Raw genomic sequence first — 18857 nt, 5'->3', positions numbered from 1 at the left:
TCTCCAAAAAGAGAAAGAAAAATTAATTCTCAAGTGAAAGTACAAAATTGAATAAGTTACGAAAAAACAAACCAAAGTACCGAAACATACTAAAAGAATGAAAAATCACGATGAAATTTAACAACGCACTTTTATCAAAAAAAAAAAAAAAAAAAAAAAAAAACATTCATGATAGAAAAAGGCGTAAAATCTATGAATATGTATTTAAAAATATAACAAAATTTAAAATGTTACAAAAAAAAATCATAATAATAATAAAAAGTTGTGATATTTTTTTAAAAAAATATTAATGAAAATGAAAGAAATAATAAATCCAAATGGCCCTTTCCATTTTGAAGATGAAACTTGGAGGGCCATTCAATTTTTTATTGCCAAAAAGAGAAATCCCATCAGAATTTTAGTTTCTAAAAAGTATATTCTATAGTCTCAAAATATCTCGGAAACGAGTAGCTGTAACAACCCGACTTCTCTGACAATCATTACTACATGTCTGCTAGTAAAATTTTGTAGACAACCGCTCCATTTAACTCTCGAGTAAAATCAATGTTTTGGGAAAAACTAGAACACAATGTTAGATTAAGACAAATTAAAACATCCCGAACATATAATAAAAGACTGAAACATGTTGATACGATCCTCATGACTAAATTAGCACACATCCCGCCACTTGCCCGATACGTTCTTGTCGTTACCTAGAAAAAAAAACCAACGTTATAAGGAAGCTCAGGGTGTGACAAGGAAGAAAGACAGCCTATGACTAAATCTATGTCGTATAAGATGTTTGATGCAGAGAACTTCACAACGTGAGCAGCTAAATTCCCAGTTGTGACTGACCTTGATGATTGCTGTTTCATATTATCAGTGTCGCGCACAATGATGAGTCTTAAGCCATCTATATGAAGCTTTCCATGGTGTCCACTTACAACTATTGTTGCCTCCTCACCTACTTCCTGCAAGATCAATACAATCTATATGCCTCAACTTTAGTGAGTTTGTACCGGTTTAAGCCCAAGCCCACTGTTAGCAGATATTGTTCTCTTTGGCCCGTTATGTATTACCGTTAGCTTCACAGTTTTAATACGCGTTTACTAGGGAGAGGTTTCCACATCCTTATAAGGAATGTTTCGTTCCCCTCTCCAACCGATGTGGGATCTCACAATCCACCCCTTTGGGGGCCAGCGTCCTCGCTTGCACACAAACCGGTGTCTGGCTCTCATACCATTTTGTAACAGCCTAAATCCAAGTCCACTGCTAGTAGATATTGTCCTCTTTGACCTGTTATGTATTATTATCAGCTTCACGATTTTAATACGTGTTTGCTAGGGAGAGGTTCCACACCTTGTAAGAAATGTTTTGCTCTCCTCTCCAACTGATGTGGGATCTCACAATCCACCCCCCTTGGGGTCCAGCGTCCTCGCTAGCACACAACTTGGTATCTGGCTCTGATACCATTTGTAACAATCCAAGTCCACCGCTAGCAGATATTGTCCTCTTTGACCCGTTATGTATCGCCGTCAGCCTCACGATTTTAATACGCATCTACTAGGGAGAGGTTTCTATACCCTTATAAGAAATGTTTTGTTCTCCTTTCCAATCGATATGGGATCTCATAAGTGTCGGGAATTCAATTTCAGTATCATTTAAAGAAGAACACAGCTCATATGTGTAAGAAATTGAGCCCTCACCTTTGGGATATCCCAAACGTTTTTCCTCCCACAAAGACCTATCTTGGGCAATTTGGTGTCTTTGGGTTTCAAAAACTTGAGTTGCTCTTGAACATCTTTCCCCCCTCTCCTCTCCAAAGGACATCCCTTATAAGGAATGACTCGTTCTCCCTTCCAACTAACGTGCGATCTCAAAATCCACTCTACTTGGGAGCCAACGTCCTTACTAACACGACGTCCAACTTTGATACCATTTGTAACAACTCAAGCCCACCACTAGCATAGGCCCGTTACATATCCTCAACAACCTCACGGTTTTAAAACGCGTCTACTGGGGAGAGGTTTCCACATTCTTGTAAGGAACACTTTGTTTCCCTCTCCAACCAACGTGGGATCTCACACTAGCAATTCAAATGTTTTAAAAAAAATGAAGAACACTTGTAAAGAATTGACGAGAAAACAAGCATAATTTCCGAAAACAAAAAACCGAAGTCATCAAACAAGATCTAAATAGTTATGAGACGGGAGCTAATGCGTTCATTTTGTAGAGACTAAATCTAAAAAGTTCAAAGCTCCACGAGGTAGCCTCGTAAAGAGAGGTTCAAAGCTCCACGAGGTATCCTCGTAAAGAGAGATTCAAAATGAGAACCAACATAGAAATGGAAGTATTGCCAATGAAGACATAAATCTTGAATAGAACAAGAAACAGAACATTTAGAGACAGAACACTAGCTTCAACAGTGATTTATTTGGTTACTTTCATACCATAATTCAGACACAAGCATCAACAGTGATTTCTTTCAAACATGAAACATAACGAATTCAAGGCAACATCCCAGCAATAAGTATAAATGGAAAAGGTGGAAAAGGGCAACGATACCAGCATATCCATGAGGAACACCATGGGATTCAAATGTCGGTCCAGCATCCAAAATGGAACCCTCACAATCAGGCACCAAATCGTGATTCCCGGCGTGGAAAACGTGCTTCTGGTCCGGGTATCTGGAGGGTAAACGGACCAAGAAATCGATTACTTCTCGGGTATTTGGTCCCCTGTCGCAGTAATCGCCCAAGAAAATTATGTGGGCGGCGTTGAAATCTGGGGTAAGTAGCCATGGACGTCGCCGATGCAGCAGACCACTCTGGTTTTGTCCGGATTTTGATCGGAATGCGGCATTGGATTGACGGCTCGTATTTGATTTTGGTTGATTACATATAGAATCATCGAACTACAGAAACCATTACAATGTTCGTACAGATAGTGATTTCTCATCCAACATTTGAACGGTTTTGCACTCTAATTCAGGGCTAAATGGGTAGGGCGGAACCTAACCTTGGCAGCTTGTGATCATTTATGGGTAGGCGATTCAGCTGCTTTTTGTTCGTATAACTCATGTCCGTCCTGTTCAAGAAATGTTTTGGCAAGCTCCACTTTACAGCAACCAGCTCCGGAGTGCCTCTCGGGTATGATATTCCTCAACAACACTTAATATTTTGATATTTATGTTAGGCTAAAAAAAATTGAATAAATGATCTAATGACTCCAACCAAAATGATTTGGTTCAATTAGATTATTATTTAACAAGGTGGTTCCGATTGAAAAAATTTGGTTAGGTCTTAAAAAAAATATTAAACCGACCCGACCCAACCCAACACACAAACAGTTGTATGATTTCTTCCCTATAGAGCATAATTATTGAATATAAATCTATATTATAGGTACATTTAAACTTTCCCTTAATAACCTTCCACTCGTATTTTTTGTGTCTCGAAATTCCTTATTTTCATAATCTAGTTTAGGTGAACTCGTCTTATTAGTACAACCTCAACAATAATTTTAGGAGATAATAATAAAATCACATGCTAGTGTGGTGTTTATTGTGCCTTCTAATAATGAGGATGTTTTGATTTTTATTTATACGTGTCAACCAAGTATAAACCAATTTTGTAGGTGCTTCTCATGACAATCAAATACTTATGTCTAACCGTCCTAGGTATCTTCGATTTATAAACTAGCTGACCCTAAAGCATAAGAATCGATGGATACTAAGTTAAGGCTAAATTAATCCCGTAATCAACTAAGCCTAGGTCAATCTTGTATTTCGTATAGCTTTATTTCAATCATAACAACGTCAATTATGTGCGACGTACAATTATTTACTTCTAGATTCATAAATGAATACAGACAAGCATCAATCACTTCATTGATTAAAAAGTAAATAATTTCAAAGGTCACGCCCATCAATAAAAATAAAAAATAAAAGATGAGGTTGGTTGGTTTTTCTATTTAAAATTAAAACTTAAATAGGTTAGTTGTTTAGTCATTGTCTTACTAAATTCACACACCAAGCACGTGCTGCTTTTGAACCATATCATATTTTATATATATATATATTTTGTTTTTTAAATTTTAAAAAATGTTATACACCAAATTTTATTTAATTTTTTTAGTAGTGGAATTATCGACTGCCACAAAAACTGTTAAGAGCAAAAGTTTAAAGGTTAAAAAAGTCATCGAGCCTAAGAGATCCACCATGACAAGAGGGTACAAGTTGAAGTTGACTCGCTGAGGCCATTGATTCAATTATTTGAGAAATTTTGGCATAAAACTTGATATTGACATCACTATTTTGAATGTTTTGTATCCACGAATGACTCGTCCACAGAAGGACCAATCACACGTCAATTACTTTATACAAACATAAAAGAGCGGAACTTTTATTTTGAAGATCATATAAAATAGAGTTCAATATTTCAACTGATGGAAGATAATAAAAGGTTTGTTCGTGAAAGGTGGCTCACATGAGACCAATTTCTTAAAAAAAAAAAAAAAAAATCTTTTATAAAAGGTGAATAATATTCATATTTATTTTTCCAATTTTTATTTATTTTAGATATTTTTAAAATTTATAAAAATTTAATGCCTGACATTTTCTTAAGACAGAACTTTATTTACTTTTCGTTTGGGAGAGAGATAAACGCCCGTCCTTCCAGCATATTTTGTGTACGTTCACATGCAAAATTTTCAATTTTCTAAATTTTTTAATATCATTTTTAAAAATGGATTATAAAATTACAATAAATATTAAAAAAAAAATGATTTTGGTGTTTTTCATTAGAAAAAAAAAAACTTTTCCAACCTCTTTAAACAAAATAAAAGTCGAAGACTTTCCGGTCTTCGCAAATTTGGTCAACGCAAATTTGGTCAACATTCCACTCCACGTGATCCTTCCTCCTCCTTTCCTATATATAAATATAATATTATCCTTATCAACTATTTTTGTGTACTATTTATTTATTATTATTTTTTTGTGGTCCAAGACATTCTCAATTTTCGGTTCTACTTAAAATTATTTGGATTTTTTTAAATGACTTGATATTAACATTTTTATTAAAAAAATTTAATAAAAGAAATTCAAATGTGAACATTTAGGGCAAAAGTGTTAAGGCAAGATGTTTTGCCCATCTAAATTAGAAGCCATAATAATTTGAGTTTAAATGACTCAATAAATAGTAAGATACGACATAGTTGTTGTTTATGTTGTACGACATTGACCATTTAAAAATCTTTGTCACGAGAGTGTTCACAATTTACTTCATATGAACAGTTTTTCGTTGAAAAGCGGGTTCAATAACGTCACAAGACAAATCAACATTGACTCTTCTCTAAATTAAATTAAATTAGAGAGCGAGTTTGATTAATGATGATATAGTTTATCATAACCACTCTTTTAATTTGATAATTTACATTTTTTTTTCTTATTTAATATGGCTAAAAATGTCCAAATAAAAATATAATTTTTTTTTTTTATTAAAAATATTGACAACAAAAATCCAACCAAACAGTCATGTTTTTTTAAATAATTCCGACACGACATGTCGTTAATTATATCCACTGTATTTAAAATAATGTTTTTTTTAGGTTTTTAAGATGATGTGAATAAATATTATTTCTATTGTATTATCTAATAAAAAAATCAGTAAAAAATATTTTAAAAGATATTATTTATTACTAATATATATATATATATTTGTGGGGTGAGTAAAATTATGTGTAAAACATCTGGCTGTGCTGGACAGACATGAATTAAAGTAATCGTCCATAAATACACTCCTTTTGCACACACTCCCATCGTCTTCTTACTCTCTCTCAAAAGGAATTTCAGAATCCTCTGTTTTCGCTCTCAAGCTCCAATAATGGAGGTTCATTCTCAGACCCTTTCTTCTTCCTTGAAACATTCTTCATTTCCACACCCTCTCAACTCCCACGCCGTATTCCCTCCTTCTGACCATCAACAACCCTCTTCCTCCGCCGACTCTCCGCTCCCTGACGCCGTCTGCATGCCCTTCTCCTCTGCCGCTGACCCCTCAAATGGGGTTGCGAAACTGACCCAGATGATCAAAGAAGGCGGGGATGAGGTGAACTTGGCACGGCAGCGCTCGGCTGTGAAGCTGCAGAAAGTGTACAGGAGCTACAGGACTCGCCGGCTGTTGGCGGACTCTGCCGTCGTCGCTGAAGAGCTCTGGTGAAATTCACTGTCTGATTATGTTTTTTTTTTTTTTTTTTTTGTGTCTGAAATTGGGGAATTTCGATTTACTGATTATGGTTGTGAAATTTGTTGAAGGTGGTTTGCGATTGATTATGCTAGATTGAATCATAGTACGATTTCGTTCTTTAATTTCTTGAAACCTGAAACGGCTGCTTCTCGGTGGAATCGTGTTGCTTTGAATGCTTCAAAGGTTTAGTTTCTGAGCTGTTTTGCTTCACATTTAGGGGCTTGAAAATGGGTTTTAATGGATGAATTTGAGGGCTTTTTCAGGTGGGAAAGGGGCTGTCGAAGGATGCTAAAGCTCAGAAACTGGCTTTTCAGCATTGGATCGAAGCTGTAAGTGAAGCTTTGTTGGAAAATCTCAAGAACAGTGTTGGGTTTTGATTTGTTGTTTTTTTCCCCCCTTTTCAGATTGATCCTAGACATAGATATGGACATAGTTTGCATTTGTACTATGAAGAATGGTGTAAAGCAGATGCTGGTCAGCCATTTTTCTACTGGTAATTGCTTTTTGTTTTAAGGTTGTTTCTGTCGGCTCTTTTTTTTTGTTGTTTTGATTTGAAATGATCTGTTCTTCATTGTCGTGTTGGAGTTTGGATCTCTGTTTTTCTACGAAATATGTCTGAATCAAGAGTTTTGAAGGGTTGTCTCTGTAAGGTTTTGCAGTTTATATCCATTTTAGTGTCTAAATTTTTGCACAGTTCACTTGATCGTAAAGATCATAAGATGAGTTTTGTATGTTCTGGTTCATCCTTGTATATTTCATATGTTCATATGATCAACAAGAATCTGGATGGGATCTCGATCTGTAACTGTCCAAGCCCATCGCTAACAAATATTGTCCTCTTTGGGCTTTCCTTTAACGTTTTTAAAACGGTCTGCTATAGAGAGGTTCTCCTCCCCAACCGATGTGGGATCTCACAATCCACCCCCTCGGGCCCTATAAATAATGCTTCGTTCTCCCGATGTGGGATCTCACAATCCACCCCTTTAGGACTGGGCCCAGCTTCCTCACTGACACTCGTTTCCTTCTACAATCGATGTGGGACCCCCAATCCACCTCCCTTCGGTGCCCATCGTCCTTGCTGGCACACCGTCTCGTATCCACTCTCTTCCAAGCTTAGCCTTATAGCTGGCACATCGCTCGATGTCTGGCTTTGATACCATTAGTAACAGCTCAAGTAGATATTGTTCTCTTTTGGGTTTTTCCTTAAGATTTTTAAAACGCGTCTGCTAGGTAGAGGTTTCCACACCCTTATAAAGAGTGCTTCGTTCTCCTCCTCAACTGATGTGGGATCTCACACTCTATCTCGTTGGCTTCAGAAATATTTAAAGATCTTATTTTAACTGCTGAAGCAAGATCTTATTTTAACTGCTGAAGCATGCATCAAAAGTCACAGTGAATGAATAAAATCTGGTTTCCATTAGGGATTTACCATTAATGAATTAACATTTACATCATTTCCATAAGGTTTGGCTTCAGATCCTTGCAATTTGTTGTCTGAGTTTCTTGCTATTCAAACTTTGCAGGCTTGATGTTGGCGATGGCAAAGATGTCAACCTTAAAGAATGCCCAAGATCGAAGCTTCGGCAGCAAACCATCAAGTATCTCGGACCTGTATGTCGACTTTTTATCCTATCTCGCTTGTTTTTCTTCCCTCTCTCTTCCTCGCTTTACCGTCGAGCTAACTTTAACTTATCGATATCAGCAAGAGCGAGACAGCTACGAATATGTCGTTGTAGACGGGAAAATCGTCCATAAACAAAGCGGAGCTTTCCTTGATACCAAGAGAGGACCAAATGGGACGAAATGGATATTTGTAATGAGCACTTCGAAGAGGCTTTATGCTGGTGAGGTGAGGATCGTCATTCGGTTTCCTGAGCTGCAATTTTGTTTCGACAGTGTACCGAGTTGATGAATTCACCATTGATGTTTTTCAGAAGAAGAAAGGAGCTTTCCACCACTCAAGTTTCTTGGCAGGAGGAACCACATTGGCTGCAGGACGGCTAGAGGTAGACGATGGAGTTCTTAAGGTAATTATACGATCATTCCAAGTGTGAAAACCGACATGTTAATGAAAGAATTTCGAAAAAAAACCCGAACGGGTTGATGTCGTTTGCTTGTCTGTAACCGTAATAGTCCAAGCCCACCGCTAGCTGACATTGTCCTCTTTGAGTTTTCCCTTAAGGTTTTTAAAACGCGTCTATTAAGGATAGCTTTCCACACCCTTATAAAAAATGCTTCGTTCCTCTCTCCAACCGATGTGGGAAGCTCACAATCCACCTCCGTCGGGGCTCAACGTCCTCGCTGGCACTCGTTCTCTCTCCAATCGACGTGGGATCTCACAATAACAGTTCATTCTTTGATGGCTTTGATCTTTGCAGGCAATCTCAGCATATAGTGGACATTATAAGCCTACCGACGACCATCTCGACATCTTCTTGAAATACCTCGAGGAGAACGGAGTGGTTCTTAAGGATGTCGAGGTACTTAACAAACCACCTATGCAAAACAGGCTAACAAACACGTCCGACCCTTAAATTCTTTTCTTCTGTGCTTCAGGTACATCGAGCAAGTGAAGATTCCGAAGGCTACGACGATTTGAAGTCGGTTGGACGTCGAACCAAAGCGGATTTTCTGAGCAAACTAGAGGAACTAGACATCAAAACAGAGGAAGAATCAGCTCGGGTCTCCCAAGTTAAAGGCAAAATAGAATACAAAAGGACATTATCCGGTGGCCTGAAGAGCCCAAGAGCCGATGTACCAAAGAAGGTGATTTTGCAGAGAATTAACTCAAAGAAGGTAGCAAACTCTTATCAGTTAGGCCATCAACTTTCGCTCAAATGGACGACGGGAGCAGGTCCGAGGATCGGCTGTGTCGCTGACTACCCGGTCGAGCTACGAGTTCAAGCACTGGAGCTTGTCAACCTATCTCCAAGGACTGCTTCAACTCCGTCGTACTCGAAGAGAATGGCAGGCTTCCCGATCCCAACCACTCCGACATCGGATACCTTAAATTAAATGGTCATGATAGTTGTAACCTTAAATCCCTCGAACTTACAATGTTCTGAAAAAAATATGTAAACGATGTGGAATGTAATGTAACGTTTAAATCTTCATAAGGTTAATATCTAAAATTAGAGCTTCATTTTAGATTGCTTTTAAATGCTAAAAATAAAATAAACTTTTTTTTATTTGGGTCCCATATTAAACTTTTTAATTTTATATTTAATAAAATTTTTAATTTGTTGAATATTCTCGTCCTTAAATATTAAAAATATATATTTAAATTTTCTATCAATTATAATCACAAAATATATAATTTAATTTAATTGGTTGAAAAATTATAAAATGAGGTAAATAATGGTCCTCCATCTACCACGTTGCCACTTTAACCTCTTGTAGAGGGGTCCTTTTAATATTTATCCAACACAAAAAAAAGATATATATATAAAAAATAAAAAGAAATAATTTTTTTAAAAAGAAAGCCACGTGGGTATTAAATTGAGAAGCCACAGTTCACTGCGCCGTGGCCTACAGTTCTTGTACGGCGGGTCTTGCCACGTGTAAAATTTTTACGAGTGTGGAATCCATTACGTGGCTTACTCTGATACATGAAGGCGCGTATGTTTTCACCCACACGCGCTCTTTCTCTCTCACACTCACACTCACCCTCACTGTTCTTCTCTTTTTCTTTCTTCTCTGAATTTTTCTCTTTCTTTTATGGTTTGCTCTCATGGCTTCTTCTTCCAAGTACTCAGAGGGGACCAGTTGTTCAGGTTTGAGTTCTTCTTCTTCGACTTCTACGTGTTCGTCTTCTTCTTCCTCGTTCATGGCGGCGGATCAGATGGTCAAGGTTGAGATTGAGGCGGCGGAGGCTCTTGCGGATTTGGCGGTTTTGGCGGTGCGGGAGAGTGGAGGTGAGCCGTCGGAAGCGAAATGGGAGAGTAAATGGAAGGGGAAACGCGCCAGGAAGGAGGTTAAGACCGAGTCGCCGATTTGTGGCTTTGTCGACTCCTTACCTAGTCGAGTGGATTTGGACCTTAGGATTCAGGTTGTTGATTACCTTTTTTTTTTTTTCCTCAAGGTTTTGATTGGATTTTTCTTTCTGTGTTTGATTACCTCTTTGGTTTGGATTTTGGTGGTTTTAGGTTGAGGAAAAGTTTGCACTCGTTAATGACAGAGGAAATTGAATGATGTTCTTATATGAGTATTGACATTGTATACAAATAATTATTTGCTGCAGTGATGCGTTGTTGATCGATCAAGGAGCAATCGCCATCTGTTTCTAGTGTATAAATCTGGAAGACTTCTTGAGTTTTGAAGCAATTTGATTTGTTTTGAAAATGTGCTTACCTAGGGGCTTGATTAGTTCTCATTTCTATATCTCTTTGGTCTTTAGATTCTAAGGAACTGGTATTCAAATTGGTGATTACTTATCCCAGACGTTTGGAGCAGAATTAAGAATATGGAGTTTTTTGTCTTAGAATTCAAACTAAGAAGTGGGCCATTGATTGATTAAGTGACACCACTGGCTATCTCATGAAACATATAATAGTATACCCTTCAAATTATTGATGATTTGACTAGAACTGTTGAACGTTTGGCTTTTCTCTTCAACAAGTCTATTTGTTCTTCCGAATTAGATATCGGTTTATGTTAATTTGACATGTCAAACTGGTTGCTGTGTAATCGTATTGCCATTCTGACCATTTATGGTGTGAGTGAAAACTTAAAGCATTGATGCAAAGTTCATTACTTATGCAGGCCTTGACAAAACACTTTTGTTTGTAGCAGGAAAGTGGAGTGGTAAGTCATCAGCCATCGGAAAAGGAATGTACAAATCAATCCCACGCCAAATGGGAAACGACCAGGAAGATGTTAAAAGCAGAGAAGGATGAGGCTAAGTCACTTAAAGTGAGTCCTATATGCACTACGAGCTACCCATTATCTGGCTGCAGGAGCTCAAGGCGTAATCTAACTGAGGTTATGCTTGAACTGGTTACCAGACGTTTTTATTATCTATTTTCAATCATTTACATAAGCGGCTTTCTTCTTCAGGCTGAAAAGGAAGAAAGAAGAATACGAAGGATTTTAGCAAATAGAGAGTCAGCCAGGAAAACAATTCGGCGTAGGCAGGTTCAAAGAATTTCTCTCAAGATGTACTTTTTGGTTTTATAGCTCAAATTATGTATCATATATTCATTGTTTGTTGAGGATCGTTGGGAGAGAAGTCCCACATTCATGAGTTTATAAGTAAGGAATACTATCTCCATTGGTACGAGGCATTTTAGAGAAATCAAAAGTAAAGTCACGAGAGCTTATGCTCAAAGTGGACGATATCATACCATTGTGGAGGTCAGTGGTTTCTAACATGGTATCAGAGTCATGCTCTTAACTTAGTCAAGTCAATAGAATCCTCAAGTGCCGAACAAATAAGTAGTGAGCCTCGAAGGTGTGGTCAAAAGTGGCGAATAAATGATGTACTTTGTTTAAGGGCTCCAGAGAAGGAGTCGAATCTCGATTAAGGGGAGGCTATTCTCAAGGGCTCCATAGACGTCAGGAGAGGCTCTATGGTGTACTTTATTCGAGGGGAGGATTGATGAGGATTGCTGGGAGAGGAGTCTCACATTAACTAATTGAGGGGAAGATCATAGGTTTATAAGTAAGGAATACTATCTTTATTGTTACGGGGAAACCAAAAGCAAAGTCATGAGAGCTTATGCTAAAAGTGAACAATATCGTACCATTGTCGAGATTCGTGGTTTCTAACATTATTGTGATAATTCAAGACGAAGGTTGCAGAAAATCCTTCTTATTTTCGTTCCTTTGTTTGTTGATTTCTACATGTTACACTAAACCATCTGTGGATGCCTTTGACTACATGTATAGTCGCAGTAGAGAGAAGTTTGAGTCTTCAAACGAAAACTATTATATAACTCTAACGATGATAGTTATTTTGCAGGCTCTGTGCAAGGAACTAACCAAAAAAGCTGCTGATCTAGCATGGGAAAATGAGAATTTAAAGAGGGTAGGCATTCACCAGAATCATACTAGTTTCTTCTTGTAACCCACCCCCGAAATAAAAAGAAAATAACTGACCATTTACATTCTGTAACTTTTCCATTTGTCATAATCTTAATTTACGTTCATTTTGTGATTTTCAACCATCAAGGAAAAGGAGTTCGCCTTGAAAGAGTACCAATCTCTGGAGAGTACTAACAAGGAATTAAAGGAACAGGTTAGGATGGGGTTGCATTTAAGAAATGTGTATGGTCATGGTCTTACCAAATCTCCCCAAGATTCACTTGCTCGCTAATTTGTGTTTAGATGGCTCAAGCAGTAAAGCCCAAGGAGGAAGAAACTCCAGGAAACAATAGATCATCTCATGTTCAGATGCCTCCTTTACCTACCAACTACCCTCTTTTCTTGTTTAGTCGCCCTCCTTGTGCGTCGTATTTCTGGCCGTCTGTGGTTCAACCTTCAAGTCGTTATCATGAACTACACAACGTCGCTGTCGCCCCCTCGAGTATTCATTTTCCTGGGAATAATAATGTTTGTGTGTCTGATTATTCCCATGTACAAGAAAACTTAGATGGCCTAAGAACACCCTTTTGTATAGTGCCTTGTTCTTGGATGTTGCCTCATCATGATCATAGGAATCTACAGAGTCCTCAAGCCTCGTGTCTCACGGGAAATAATCAAGAGGATGTTTATTCAAATTCCCAGAACAGTGCTAATACTTCAAATGTAGTTGTGTATTCAGAAAGCAGACATTCTTGCTTGCCTTCAGCTGAAGAAAAAACCGAAGTGCCTGACTTGAATGAAGCTCCTCAGGAACATACCCGGAACACAGTTGGAGCAGTTGAGGGTGTTGATGTTGTTTCTCCTGCAAGACTTCTACAAAGGGCGGGGGCCAGCCAAAGAAGGTCAGTCGAACTCGGTTAGGACCCTCGATCCGGTTCAGCAAAGTTCTTCCATGTGAGAATGTATGCGGATACCAGTATCCTCTTCAGAACCGGTTGCTTCCTCATTTTGTTTATACGTTCGGAGAAACCTACTAAGTCTGCCTTTCTTGCCTAGTGTGATTCAGTCGGACCTTTGATCCAGTTCAGCTAGGTTCTTCCATGCGAGAATGTATGCGTATCGGTATCCTCCTCAGGACCGGTTGCTTCCTCCTTGTTTATATGTTTGGAGAACCCTACTAAGCTTGCATTTCTTACCCGGTGTGATTCAATCTTTCAGCTCAAACCGAATGTATTGAACCAACGTCCCCTGTCAAACAAGATAACCGAAGCAGCGCGTGTGATTTTGCAGAAGAAAGCATGGACCAGAGATTTCTGGCTTTGTTTTTGAGGCATTCCCTTTGGCTTTGCTTTTGTTACCGAGCACAGAGTAGTACGTTCTTATCAAATAAGCAAGAGATTGGGTTAGAATGATTGAGAGGTGGGTAGGTTTGAGTGATTTGGAAACGTGATATAACAAACTAAAACATTAACCTAAGATCTTCGAAATGTGACGTGACAAAATAAGGAATGATTTAACAAATATAAAATTAAATTAACTTCTAAATGCTAAAATTGGGATCCTAACATTATGCTTCGAATCATTCCACTCGAGCGAAGCCTTCAAAAGAACATTCCCTTCCGCCGCCACCGCCCCTTTTACCATGACCTTAAACGACCGCGTTTCGTTCGCCCGTTTGAACTTCAAGGCCTCCGGCAACACTCGTACAGACAAACCCATCGGCGATTTCACCTTAGCCTTGTATGTTGACGGCCCGGAGCCAACGTGGGTGACAATCCGGTGGAAGACGGCGGAGACGGCGGTAGCCTGGAGGTCGACTGGGACGTACATTGAAGGGTAGTTGAGGCCGTCGGAGCCGGTGTTCGGAGTGACGGCGGAGCAGTTGAAAGAGGAGTCGCCGGCGAGGATGGCGAGGGCGGTGCCGGCGTAGTGATTTTTGTTGCAGAGGAAAGAGATGTAAGAGGTGCGAGAGAGGTCGAAAATCAGGCCTGGATTGACGGCTTTCGTCGGATTTATTTGGCCGGCACCGACACCCAGCTCGTCTTGGCTTTCTCCGATCTTCAATGGCGTCGCTGCATTGGAAGTGAGCTTAGTTATATATATATATGAACAATAATTCCTAGGGTGTAGAAAATAAGAAAAAAGGAAAAACAGACCGGTGGTCATGAGGGCGGACTTGATGGCGGCGGGGGACCAAGTGGGGTGGAAGGTTTTGAGATAGGCGGCGGCGGCGGCAACATGAGGACATGCCATTGAAGTTCCAGACATAATGTCGAAAGTGGAATGTTTGCCGGTCGGAATTGTAGCCAGTTTTGTGTTCGCCGCCAATATGTTCATCCCTGGTGCTGCAACATCCGGCTGTTTTTTTTTTTTTTCCAATTTAATTTTCATACAAAAAAAAAAATAATAATAATAATAATAAAAAAAAAAATAAATATATATATATATATATAAAATTGAACTAAATATACCTTGAGGATATCACGAGCTATGAACTGAGGACCTCTTGAAGAAAAATAGGCCAAGAAAGGAGCCTCTGTCTTCGTAGTGGTTGTCTTCATTATCACTGCCTTAGGCTTCCTGCGAACCCGAGTAAAAGATTAAAGGTTCAAATATTTCACCCAACCCAAAAACGAAACCCGTAATTTAACGAAGAACATACTGGGTGGCGTTGATATAGGCTTCAACAATGTCAGAATCTTGAGAGGAAAGATGAGTAGCAGGAATTGGAGTGACGGCAAGAACCTCCGTATTGTTCATAAGATTGGCTATAACTCCGGCACCACCAAGCTCCGAGACTGTGTATTCTTGATCTAAAGATCCCAAACAATACAATATTTTCCCTTCCACTTTACCCTTATCAAGACTCCCACCATCACACCACCTAAAACCCAAACTTTTCTTCGTAAAAATTTCAAGATTGATATAAAATTACGAGAGTTTATGCTTAAAATAGACAAAATCATACCGTTCTATTTTATTTTGTTAATGGAAGTTATGGGTATTGGTTTATATGATTCTAATGAACCACTAATCAATCATATCCTATAACACTGAAAGTACTGTCAATCATATTCTATAACACTGAAAATACTATTGCAGTACTGGTTACCAGATATCCACGGAGAGGCACAGTACATTACTAGTTACCAGATTACAGTACTGGTTACAAGACACCCATGTAGGGGCACATTACAGTACTGTTTACCAGATACCCACGGAGAGGCATATTACAGTACTAGTTACCAGATTACAGTACTGGTTACAAGACACCCACGTAGAGGCACATTACAGTACTGGTTACCAGATACCCTCGTAGAGGCACATTACAGTACTGGTTACCAGATACCCACGTAAAGGCACATCACAGGTTACCAGATACCCACATAGAAGTACATTACAGTAATGATTACCAAAGACCCACGTAGAGGTACATTATAGTACTTGTATGCTTCTAGGAGCATATACCAGATACCCAGAAACGTTATAGTACTTGTATGCTTCTAGGAGCATATGGATTCGTACATTTCGTAGGCTCTTTCAACATCTTTTGGTCAACTCAATTTAAAAAGGGAATCGTTTAGCTATTTTACAAATAATCTCTCGTGGATTTATTGGAAGCACGTTGTTCGTACCTTGCATTTGGATGATTGGGTAACGCTGCGCTTCCTCCGCTGATGAGAGGGTACATCTTCTTCTTGGTTGAAAATGTATTCAGTGATATTCCCTGGTTCATTCAAAGCATGAATTAAGCCTTAATTTTGGGTTTCAAATGCTTTTATTTTCATTAATTTTATACTCACAGATAATTTCTTATTGTTTCCCAGCTTCACAACGGTACTGAAATCTCTATCAATGGTGGAAGCCGCCACCGTCATAATCCACGGCGCCGTATTCTCCACCGTTGTCAACCCCGGCCCGTTGTTTCCGGCGGAGCAGCTCGTCAGTATCCCTTTTGCCATTGCGTGAAACGACCCAATTGCTATCGGATCCTCGAAGAATTCCCGCAACCCGCCACCGATCGACACCGATATTATGTCCACTCCGTCGGCGATTGCGTGGTCGAATCCGGCCAGCAGGTCCGCGTCCGTGCACCCTACATTCCAGCATACTTTGTACATGGCGATTCTCGCTGCGGGGACACCGCCGCGCGCGGTGCCTCCGGCGATGCCGTAGAGGCTGGCACCGTCTACGGTGGCTCCCGCGACGGTGGAGGAGGTGTGGGAGCCGTGGCCCACCTCGTCCGCGGGGCTTTGGTTGATTGTGGCGTCTATTTCCTGCAGGTTGAAGAACCGGGCGCCGATCACTTTCCTGAATGTGTGAAATTACAATTTAGACCCTCATTTTCAACCTTAATTTATGCAAAAAAAAAAAAAAAATTGTGAAATTAAATAAAATTGGATTTGATAAACTTTGTTGTTCATAGTATACTCATTATTTTAATGAGTTTATAATTAAATTATTATAAGATAATTATTTCAAACAAACAAAAACATATTTATTAAAACAAAACAAAAAATCCTTAAAATAATAGAAAAGAAGAAGAAAGAGAAACCTGTTGCAGCCGGTAAAGTTATGGCCAGTGACACAGTGGCCTTTCCACTTAGAAGGAATTTCGCCATAGCCATCGTCCTTGAAACTGGGACTCCCCATCCAAATCCCGGAGTCCAACAATCCGACAATCATGTCCGACTCTGCGGCCGCGTTCCGGCGGCTGGCCGCCGCCGACAGCCCCAAAAAATCCCATGATCTTGTCGTGTGCAATTTCCTGATCGTGCTCCGGAATACAGACACTACGCTTTTTTCCTCTGCATTATTATTGTAGGATGATAAAATTCTCACGTCGGCTAATTTAAGTATTGATCAACGAACAGTATCTCCATTGGTTCCACTGGTACAAGACCTTTTGGAAAACCCAATGCAAAGCCAAAACTTATATTCAGAGTGGACAATATCATACAATTGTGGAGAGCCGTGTTCATCTAATATAGTATTAAAGTTATGCCCTAAACCAAAATGACTAAGACTCCAAAAGAAAACAGAGTCGAGCCTCAATTACGTGAAGACATACTTTGTTCGAGAAGAAGTGTTGGATGTAAACTAAAATGACTAAGACTCCAAAAGAAAGAAGTCGAGCCTCGATTAAGGGGAGACGTACTTTGTTCGAGGAGAGGTATTGGATGATGAAAGTCCCACATAGGCTACGGCTTTTTGGGGAAGCCCAAAACAAAGCCATGAGAACTTATACTCAAAATACGACAATATTATACCATTGTGGAAAACCGTGTTCTATCTAACAATTATTAGATCTTAAAAACACAACTTTGTTTTTTTTTTTGAAAAAATGGAGATAAAATTAGTCCTAAATTATATTGTGATAATATTTATAGATTTTAGTTATAGCTAAGGAAATTCAGACGAACTTGCTAGTTTCTGGGCTTCATGGGGTAAGAGCTTTGCAGCAAAGCCATTGAAGCTCCTTCCATAGCTATAAATCTTGGATTTTCTCGCCAATTCCTCACTACAATAAATAAATAAATAAAAACCCATTAAAAAAATCAAATTTTTACCCAAAATAAACAAAAAAAAAATTCATTTTTTGGGTAATAATAATAATAATAATTAATTACTCTCCGACTGCATTAGCAAGAAGGCTGTGATGATATTCTTCAAGAACTCCATGGCTCTGAACCTTCGGCAATGCTCCCATATACACAACATAAGCCTGTCCAAATCCAAGTTAATATTTTAAATTAAGAAAAAGGTGGCGGAAACCACCTTGAGGCAGCGGCGGTGGGGTTTTTATACCTTTCTGGGAATGTTGGTTGAGGAGGCCACGGCGGCGATGAGGGAAATGAATGAGAGGAACCCTTTGAGCATTTTGTAATTCATATTTTTTGTTTAAGAATGAATGATTTGAAAATATATATATATATATATATATATAAGAGAGGAAGTGGGTTTTCTCTGTGTTTTTTTTGTTTTGTTTTGTTTTTTGTTTTTTTNTTTTTTTTTTTTTTTTTTTTTTTTTTTTTTTTTTTTTTTTTTTTTTTGAATCTCTAAGAATTTATTTAGGGTTTAGAGGAAAATGGGGAGGAAACATTTACCTCTTCAAACCAAGATTTGTTGGTAATGAAAACAACACTTCGTTTTGTTTTGTTTTGTTTTTTTTTTCTAGTTCTCTAATTTTTAATTAATAATTCAAACGTTTTTTTCCCGTAAATAAATGGTAAGAAATTATACTAATTTTTCAAATAAATGGTTATAAAATGGGATTTAATATTTCAAAATTAATTTTTTTTTAAATGTATAAACAATAATTCCATATATAACCAAATTAAACAAAAAAAAAGATTTTTTTTAATTTAAAAAATGAATAATTGATAATTTCATCAAAATTATGATTTTGCAAGTAAGCCAATTTCATTAATTTTCGTATCTATTTAAACAATACATGATATATTAATTTTATGTATTGTTAGACATCTACGTAACTATCCATGTAGATAATCCATTATTATGGTTATCATGTACGTAGATAATCGAATAGATAATCCAATATTATGGCTATCATTAATTTCATTTTGTCTATTTTCTCTCTCTATATATATACCA

At 38.2% G+C, this 18857-nt stretch overlaps 3 protein-coding genes and 1 long non-coding RNA gene across 6 annotated transcripts; 2 read left to right on the top strand and 2 right to left on the bottom strand.

Annotated features, from left to right (window-relative positions):
- Positions 1–499: 499 nt before the first annotated feature.
- On the bottom strand, positions 500–3087 carry LOC111452009. The gene is made up of 3 exons (XR_002712067.1): positions 2545–3087; positions 835–950; positions 500–692 (listed from the first exon to the last, which is right to left on the bottom strand). It is a non-coding gene; the product is annotated as an uncharacterized LOC111452009 (long non-coding RNA).
- Positions 3088–5769: 2682 nt separating this feature from the next.
- On the top strand, positions 5770–9368 carry LOC111452002 (IQ domain-containing protein IQM3-like). The gene is made up of 9 exons (XM_023092517.1): positions 5770–6190; positions 6290–6404; positions 6485–6550; positions 6626–6714; positions 7745–7832; positions 7924–8070; positions 8156–8248; positions 8600–8701; positions 8778–9368. The coding sequence occupies exons 1-9, from the start codon at positions 5862–5864 to the stop codon at positions 9234–9236; spliced, it is 1488 nt and encodes a 495-aa protein (XP_022948285.1). The 5' UTR covers positions 5770–5861; the 3' UTR covers positions 9237–9368.
- A 379-nt stretch (positions 9369–9747) lies between these two features.
- LOC111453640 (probable basic-leucine zipper transcription factor F) lies at positions 9748–13437 on the top strand. Of its 3 annotated transcripts, none has more exons than XM_023094837.1 (6): positions 9748–10269; positions 11010–11132; positions 11277–11354; positions 12181–12246; positions 12391–12456; positions 12546–13437. In XM_023094837.1, the coding sequence occupies exons 1-6, from the start codon at positions 9952–9954 to the stop codon at positions 13161–13163; spliced, it is 1269 nt and encodes a 422-aa protein (XP_022950605.1). In that variant the 5' UTR covers positions 9748–9951; the 3' UTR covers positions 13164–13437. The 3 variants fall into 3 exon arrangements, with proteins under 3 accessions (XP_022950605.1, XP_022950589.1, XP_022950596.1); XM_023094821.1 differs by having other exon boundaries at positions 9754–10269; positions 11010–11201; XM_023094828.1 differs by having other exon boundaries at positions 9758–10269; positions 11013–11201.
- Positions 13438–13533: 96 nt separating this feature from the next.
- LOC111453633 (subtilisin-like protease SBT4.15) lies at positions 13534–18142 on the bottom strand. The gene is made up of 10 exons (XM_023094810.1): positions 18051–18142; positions 17873–17967; positions 17666–17763; positions 16798–17050; positions 16046–16553; positions 15878–15969; positions 14905–15126; positions 14714–14822; positions 14399–14600; positions 13534–14314 (listed from the first exon to the last, which is right to left on the bottom strand). The coding sequence occupies exons 1-10, from the start codon at positions 18132–18134 to the stop codon at positions 13776–13778; spliced, it is 2202 nt and encodes a 733-aa protein (XP_022950578.1). The 5' UTR covers positions 18135–18142; the 3' UTR covers positions 13534–13775.
- Positions 18143–18857: the final 715 nt, after the last annotated feature.

Source organism: Cucurbita moschata, unplaced genomic scaffold (assembly GCF_002738365.1).
Source record: "Cucurbita moschata cultivar Rifu unplaced genomic scaffold, Cmos_1.0 Cmo_Scf00001, whole genome shotgun sequence".
NCBI classification, from domain to species: Eukaryota; Viridiplantae; Streptophyta; class Magnoliopsida; order Cucurbitales; family Cucurbitaceae; genus Cucurbita; species Cucurbita moschata.
Note: the sequence above shows the minus strand (reverse complement) of the source record. Positions and strands in the feature narration are given on the sequence as shown.